At 49.2% G+C, this 8030-nt stretch overlaps 1 protein-coding gene and 1 pseudogene across 1 annotated transcript; one reads left to right on the top strand and one right to left on the bottom strand.

The window, feature by feature from the left end:
* The first annotated feature begins 219 nt into the window (after positions 1-219).
* Positions 220-2828, top strand: LOC123137304 (uncharacterized; annotated as a pseudogene).
* A 332-nt stretch (positions 2829-3160) lies between these two features.
* LOC123137303 (pentatricopeptide repeat-containing protein At4g14850) lies at positions 3161-6325 on the bottom strand. Its single transcript, XM_044557002.1, has one exon. It carries the CDS (start codon positions 6240-6242, stop codon positions 3609-3611), a length of 2634 nt encoding a protein of 877 aa, XP_044412937.1. The 5' UTR covers positions 6243-6325; the 3' UTR covers positions 3161-3608.
* Between the last annotated feature and the right edge of the window lie 1705 nt (positions 6326-8030).

Below are 8030 nucleotides of genomic sequence, written 5' to 3'. Positions count from 1 at the left end.
GTGTTTTAAAGGTAACATATATATTTTGAATTGTATGATTTTAAAAAATTACACCAACATTTTTACATTGTATAACATTTTTCAGAAATGTCATGTACTACATTTTTTAATTGAAATGCATAAACATTTTTCCAAAGTCACAGACACGACATTTTTCTGATGCCGTGTACTGGACCCTAATGTCATTACCGGCCCATCTACGTCGAGAGATTGCGCAGTGCTTGTTGACTTGGGTGCCTGGTCCGCACTCCGCTAGCGGATCGATCCGACCACGAATTGATTCCCCTCCCTGGTCGCCTATCCGCTCGACGGATCACGCCGGCTGGCCGCCCGCCTGCCCGCCGCCGCGAGACCCTGCCGGTGGGCAGGTTGACTCCGATGAGCCCTCCTCCGCCGCCGCGTCCGACTCTCACTTACATCCTCCTCCTGCTGCTCTTCTTCTCGCTAACCGCGTCGGCTGGTACGAGCAATCGCGCGCGCGCGCGTTCTGGTGATCCCATACGCCTATTCTTCTTTCCTTTGGTGTATTATATGTTGCTGTTATCGATGATATACGTGAGCCTTTTAGTTATGTAGCTGAGTGATTCTTGAATCTTGATGGGTTTTAGTGGATCCTTGGTGTGTTCTGCGCTTAGTCGCTGGAATTGTTGTGTAGGTAGTTAGTCTTTCCGGATTTATAGGTTTAATTAAGTTTGTAAGTTAAATCTTTATATTGCTGGAAGGTGGTTCAGAAATGACCGTGATCTATGTGCATGTTAGGGCCACATTCCCATCCATGACAAGCGATTCTATGAATTATCAGTTCGTACTGCAAAGGATAGGAAGATCTGTTATCACCCATGTTTATATAGCCTTTATATTTTACAGTAAGAAGCATTGTTGTCCTATCCTTATGCTTTACTAACGTCGGTCCTTGGCATTTCTGCCGATCACAGGACATATGAACAAAGAACTTACTGTGAAATCAATAGCTTTGAGTTTCTTGCTTGTATATGAGCCTTGTGGTTTCAGATTGAATGGCTGCTTCTTTAAGATAGAATAGGAGGTTCGTCGTTATCTTGGTTGAATGAGGAAATGGGCATGAACCGTTGTGATTTGCACCATGGGCAAACATTTCAAAATTATCTGATGTGCAACTAATGTTTAATTTCTTGCTCCACAGCACAACCAAAAGGGGTATGTCTTTCACCTGGTGGACGGTTCCCTGCTTTCTCATCTGAAGGCAAGCCTCCTGGAAAAGCAGCAAAGGGGCGCAGAGACCTAGCACTATGTAGGATATTCCGCCAGAACACATGTTGTGACGTGACACAGACATTTCCTGCCCTGCTTTCAGTGCGAAAGCTCTCGTCAACTGGTGAAGGCAGTGGAGAATGCCTTCATTTGTGGGAGTTGCTCGAGTGCTCAGTTTGTGATCCACGGGTGGGTGTCAGGCCTGGACCTCCTGTTATATGTGCATCATTCTGTGACATGGTTTTCGAAGCTTGTTCGGAGGCATACTTCTCCATTGATACGAAAACACAGGTAAACACCCATTGCTGGTGTTATGTGAGTGTGAGTTATGTCTCAACTGAAACTATCTGGATTTCAAATCATTACTATTGTGCAAGTACATGTGCACTTACCAGATTGAGCTTGATATTTTTCATAGTCAGATAATAACTTAGACAAATCATGTCTAATCAATGTCCATTCAGTACATTCTCCCTCCATTCCATATTAATATTAAGTGTTGCTGATTTAGTACAACTTTGTACTAAATCAGCGACATTTAATATTGAACGAAGGGAGTGGCTATTAATAATGCAGAAATTAGTTTTTCTTGTGTTCGTCGAAATCTGTTGTGGCTAAAAAATCTTTTTTGTTGGTATGATTTCACAGTTTGATTACTGATATGCTCCCTTATGATTATTCCAGGCCTTATCTCCTTGTGGTTTAGGTGACATCCTTTGTGGCAAAGCACATAAGTGGGTTTCTAACGGCACAGAGCTATGTCGCCTTGCTGGTTTCTCTGTGCAAGTTTCTGATGCCAGTCCTAGTGAAGTTGTCGAAACCTTCTGCTATGGCGGGAAAGCAAGTTTGGATTCCATCTCTGATACATGGACGTCTTCAAAAGATCGTCCAGTATTACATGGTATGGCCTCTTGGGATCTTGAAGATTTTCAGAGATGGGCAAAAGAAATGCTTGTCGGTGAAAGAATTTCGTGGGCAGTCGGAGGAATGGTTCTTACAGCAGGCCTTATTTTTATCAGGTATTATAATATTTCCTTCTCTCTCTAAATATTCTAGATTTTTTTGCCAGAAATATGGTTTGAAGCGTTTTTTAATATAGCATACCTGCATAAGTGATATGTGGAGAGAAAATTAGATTTGTTTGTGCAGTCTTGCAATTTACTGTCATGGCTTGCTAGATTGGTGCTGGGGTTAAACCGATTCCTGGTTGACATACCACTTTCTCTATGAACCTAAACTTTTCTTCATCTGGGATGTGCAGCAAAAGAGAGGGCTACAGCCGTCGTCGTAAGCAAGCTTCTGTCGCTCAAACTGTAAGAAAAAAATGGAATCGGGAGCTAACCCGCAGCAACTGAAGCGATGCTAGGAAGACATAGGCACCTGTAGCATTACTAATAGACGATCTCTTGGATTTGTATTTTTGCCGCTCTGTGGTTATATTCTGATCAACTATGAAAGATTGGTTGTTAGACTGTGTCCTCCCTATCCTGGTGCGTAGGTACAACCACCTTTTCTCAATGTTGTGTGAAAGAAAAGCTGAAGAGGTCTATGAATTGTCGTCGAGATTCTTTCTTAATGCAGTTTTTACTTTTGCTCGAGCATCTGTATATACCATCAGACTATTCAAAAATGAATTCTGCAGAGGTTATTCCGCAAACATCTTCACTGACGCTCAACTATTTCGTACAAAGTCTGTCCACCTATTATAAGCACAATGTTGACAGTACATTATATAGTCAGTTATTTGTTCCAATGGAACCTAAATAATTTCTAAGAAACATGTTATCTAGTACCAGAGTTGTACACTTGAAGAGTTGCTTATACAGTGTGTATGTGTTCATCAATGAGACAATGACACAATGACAATGCTTAAGGTTCTTTCTCATCAAAGAACTAATCCTTCGACAAACACAAAATGGTACTCCCTGCATTCACAAGATGTTTTGGATATTTCAACATGGGCTACATACAAACTCAAATGAGCAAATAAACACACTAAAACATATCTATATACATCCGATTCACAAAAAGGTTAGAACGTCTTGTATTTGTGAACGGAGGGAGTAGTATATCTCGCGTGGGAACACACCCAGATGCAAAGCTATATTTTTAGTCTTTGTAAAGATGTGAGTTGCGACGGTCTGTTCATTTCATTAGTTGCTAGGAAATAGGAATTTCCACATGTGTTAAATGGCTGCAACATCATTTGTTTGACATCGTAAAATAATCAATAATATATGGCTGTGTGTGTCACTCAATGCAGAGGCCAAGGGCCATCCCCTCTTTCCGAAATAAAAAAGAACCTCCGTGAAGGCATGTATCTGCTCTATCCATCAGCCCTTGACAAGCTATAAGAAAAATCATACGCAGAATCGTTTTTACCAGTAATCACCGCAAGAACATGCCCCATCACTGAAATGATGGAACCTGTTGATGTCTCTGATGATAATCTCCCTTGAAACGATATTTGAAATGAACTTGAATGCGACGTGGCAATCTCTGCATATGCGCAGGTTTTTCTTGACCCTAATGGGCGCTCCAGGTGGGGTGCTGATCAACGCAAATGCGACGGCCAGCCTCTCACTGTGATGAGAAAGAAGCAACTCCTTTTCGCTCTTGTCTACATCATGGAGATCAACCTCTAGATTCGGAACATAACCAGCTTTGCTCATCAGATCTCCCAGTTCTTCTAGCTTTGCGTATATGTCCCTTGCCCTTGGGTGGCTCTTGTCACCCACAATGAAAGTATGCACCCTGTCCTTCAATTCAACCCAGCTCATGGCAGGCTCCTTCTTGACCTTACTCTCTTTCATCAATTTTCTCACCTTAGCCACCTCGTCCCACATGCCTGCAGATGCATACGTGTTTGCGAGCAACACATGTGTGCCCGACTTCTCCGGCTCCAGGATGAAGAGCTTTTCAGCTGCCAGCTTTCCCAGTTCTGGATCTCGGTGTACTCTTGAGGCTGCAAGTAGTGCCCCCCAAACTGCAGCATTGGCTTGAAACGGCATGCTGTTGACAAGCTCCATTGCGTCATCTAGTTTACCGGCACGACCGAGAAGATCAATCATGCATGAGTAATGCTCCTCCGTCCTGTCAACTCCAAACATCTCCTTCATTGAACTGAAGTATCGCTTGGCCTCATCAACAAGCCCTGCATGGTTACAAGCACAGAGAACACTAGTCAGCGTGATATGGTTTGGAGCAATGCGCTCATCAACCATCCTGCGGAACACATCTAATGCTCTCTTCCCATGCCCATGTTGTGCTAGCCCTCCTATCATTGCAGACCATGAGACAACTCCCTTCTCCGGCAGTCCGGAGAAGGCCAGATCTGCATCCTCTATGCTCCCGCACTTTGCATATGTGTACACAAGAGCATTCCCTGCAAACACATCTGTCATGAATTTCCTCTTGATCAGGTGAGCATGCACTTGCTTCCCTTGCTCATATGCTGACAAGCTAGCACAAGCATTCAGGAGGCTACTTAGCACAAAGGGGTCTGGCTCGAGACCCTTTCTTAGCATCTCCATGAACAACTTTATTGCATCTTCGCCATGGTCACGCTGCGAGAGTGCTGTGATCATTGATGTAAAAGCTATGATGTTATCAGAACTGTGTTCTTTGAACATTCTATTTGCATAATGGAGGCAATTGCACTTCCAATATGAATCAATAAGACCATTGACAACATGAGAATCAGAAAGGAACCCTATCTTCTCTGCAACAGCATGAACCTGCGTTGTGTCACTGATTGCCTCCAAGCTTGCTGTTGACTTGAGAACAGCAGCCAGGGTCGTCCTACTGATGTCAAAACCTTCCTTCCTCATCCTGCAAAAGAGAGACAGTGCCTCGCCATGGCATCCTCCATGAGAGCAACCTGAGATCAGTGCATTCCACAAAACCAAATCCTTTCGAGGGATCCAGTCGAACACCTTCCTCGCATCATCCAAAAGATCATACTTTGCATACATATCCACAAGACCAACACCGATATAGTCATCTGAACCCGCACAGGATTTGATCATGAACCCGTGAATTTGCCGGCCCAGAGTGAATGCACCAGCACCAGGGCAGGCCTTCAGGATGCTGGACAACGTGAACACGTTAGGCACCAGACCTGAAGACTTCATCTGCAGCAACAGCTCCAGTGCATGCTGATCATGTCCATGAAGCACACACCCAGAAATGAAAGCATTCCACGAGACGACATCCGTCTTGGGTACCTTCCCAAAAACAGCTGCTGCCATATGAATGTCCCCCAGCTTCGAATACATGTCAACCAACGCATTGGCAGTGAAGACGTCCTTGTCATACCCCGTCCGTACCACCATGGCGTGCACCTTCCTGCCGGCTTCCAGATCCCTAGAGCCAGTGCAGGCATTCACGACACAGGAGAATCCAAACTCGTTCGGCCGCACCCCGCCCCACACCATCTCGCCAAACAGCTCGACAGCATCGCTGCATCGGTCATTCTTGACGAAAGCCGACATCAGGCCGTTCCAAGATACGGCATTCCGGTCGCGGGCGGCCTCGTCGAACACCCTCCTCGCCTCGTCCACAAAGCCAAACCCACCGTACATGGCGACGAGCGCGTTGGCGACGAAGATGTCCCCGCTGAGCCCCGTGGAGACCGCGACCGCGTGCACCTGCACGCCGAGCCCGGCGTCCGGCGCGCACTTGAGCACGATGGGGAGCGCGAACTCGTTGCAGCGGACACCGCGCGCGCGCATGGCCCGGAACGCCGCGAGCGCGTCCCGGGGCAGCGCATTGTTGGAGTAGGCGGTGACGAGCGAGGACCAGGAGACGTGGCACGGGTCCGGGGTTTCGTCGAACACCCTGCGGGCGCTGCCGGGGAGGCGGCACTTGGAGTAGAAGGAGAGGAGGTGGTTGCGGAAGGCGCCGAGGAGGCCGGACTTGAGGAGGTGGGCGTGGATGTGGGCTCCCAGGAGCAGAGACTGCGAGGTGGCGTAGCGGGTGAGGAGCGGGCTGATGCTCTCCGGGCTTCTCATCGGAAGGGCATTCTGTTCTAACAAACAGAAACAGGGGCGCCGCCGCAACGCGAAGGTCGAGGCACGGAGGGGGAACTGTTAGAGCAACTCCAATCCAGCGACCCGTTTCGTCCATTTGAGTCATCCCGATAAAAAATTGACCCAATGGGATGATTCAAACGGACAAAGCGTCCGCTTGCTATCAGCTTGTTGTCCGACTCGACCTAAACTGAGCCCAAATTTGAGCCACAAATGGGTCTGCGACGGACAAAAGCGGACGCTCTCGTCCCCAACTCATGCCCTCGCGTGTCTGCCCTGGTCCCACGTATCAGCGACCTGCACTAGCAGTTCGGCCTCTGCCTCCACAACCGACGCGACGAGGCAGCCGGTGCAGGCCGCCGCCGCGCTCACTGGCAAGGGCCGCCGCCTCCCGTTCTGATCTTGGCGGGGAGCAACAGTGAGATCTACGGCGGCGGCCCGGAGGAGCTCGGCAGCGGCGCACCTCCTTTCTGCTGGTGCGGGCGGCCCGGAGGAGCTCGGCGGCGGTGCACCTCCTTTCTGTTGCTACTTCACCGGAGCAGGGAAGCCCGAAGAAGCTCGACGGCGGCACACCTCCTTTCTGCTGCGGAACGCTGGCGGAGGGGCAGGCCGCGAAAGCGCACTGTGGGGAGGGAAGGCAGCGGCGCCGCGTTGTTTGAAGGGGGGCAACGACGGCACGCTAGGAAGGAGGAGGTTGCAGCGACGCGCCGTGGGGAGGGGGAGGCAACGACGGCGTGCTGGGAGAGAGGGTGGCAGCGGCGGCGCATTGTTCAGAGGGGAGGCAACGTTGGCGTGCTGGGGGAGGAGGAGGCCGTGGCGGCGTGCTGGAGGGAGGGGAAGGCCATGCGACGGCTGTGCGAGAGGAACGCAGCAACGACGGCGCGGGAGGAACGTGGGGGTTGCATCTCGTCATCGCTTGTTCGCTTGAGGTCTGTGCGTTGGGTACATCCACGGCCCGCGCGTGTCCTCTCATGTCCGCTAGGCGAAAGACGACCCAAATAAACAAAAAATGGACAAAATTCATGTTCATTTGGGCCCTGTGTTGGAGTTGCTCTTAGGCACTAAATCTTACTTTCAGTTCAGATACACATTGCAGACAGTAGTAGGTTTCTTCAGATACAATTTGGGGAGGAGGAAAGAAGAAAGTGAAAAAACAAAAGAAAGGTCGTCGGTGTCGTTCGCCTGATCCTACTTGGATGCCACCCCTCATGTCATCGTGTCCCTTAAAGCCCTGTTCGGAATCCCTCCGTGGAGCTGTAGAGCTCGGTTTTACCCGCTCCAGAAAATTAGCTACAGACTCGTCCGCTCCGGGAGCGCGGTCCAGGGAGCGGAGAGGAGCCGAACACGGCCTAAGTACGGTTGCTCCACTCTAGGCCCGCGTACTTGCGATTGGGTTGATATATCCGACGTGGCCTTGTGATGACACGCCTCTCCCCCTCATTGGTTTCATTGTCCGGATCGTTTGTCGTGGCAGCTCGATTGGCTGCCATGGCAGCAATTCTGTTGGTGTTGACCACTGCTTGATTTAGAGCGCTGACATCCCCTTTCCCTTGAGAGGTGGCTTGCCCCCAAGCCGGTAGAGAAGGAAACCACTAGTTGAGCCTTGCCGCGTTTTCCCATCTGGCATCGAGTAGTGCTGGGTCTGATCAATGGACGAGGATCTGCTCACGCCGCCCTGTTGGTGTTTGGCGCCACCGATTGGAGATGACTCCGGTCGGTACAAGTTCAGCTTCAGTCGGTTGGGGCATGTCATGTTAGGAAACTTTACAT

This window comes from Triticum aestivum, chromosome 6B (assembly GCF_018294505.1).
Source record: "Triticum aestivum cultivar Chinese Spring chromosome 6B, IWGSC CS RefSeq v2.1, whole genome shotgun sequence".
Taxonomy (NCBI): Eukaryota; Viridiplantae; Streptophyta; class Magnoliopsida; order Poales; family Poaceae; genus Triticum; species Triticum aestivum.
This window is presented reverse-complemented; position numbering and strand designations above follow the sequence as displayed.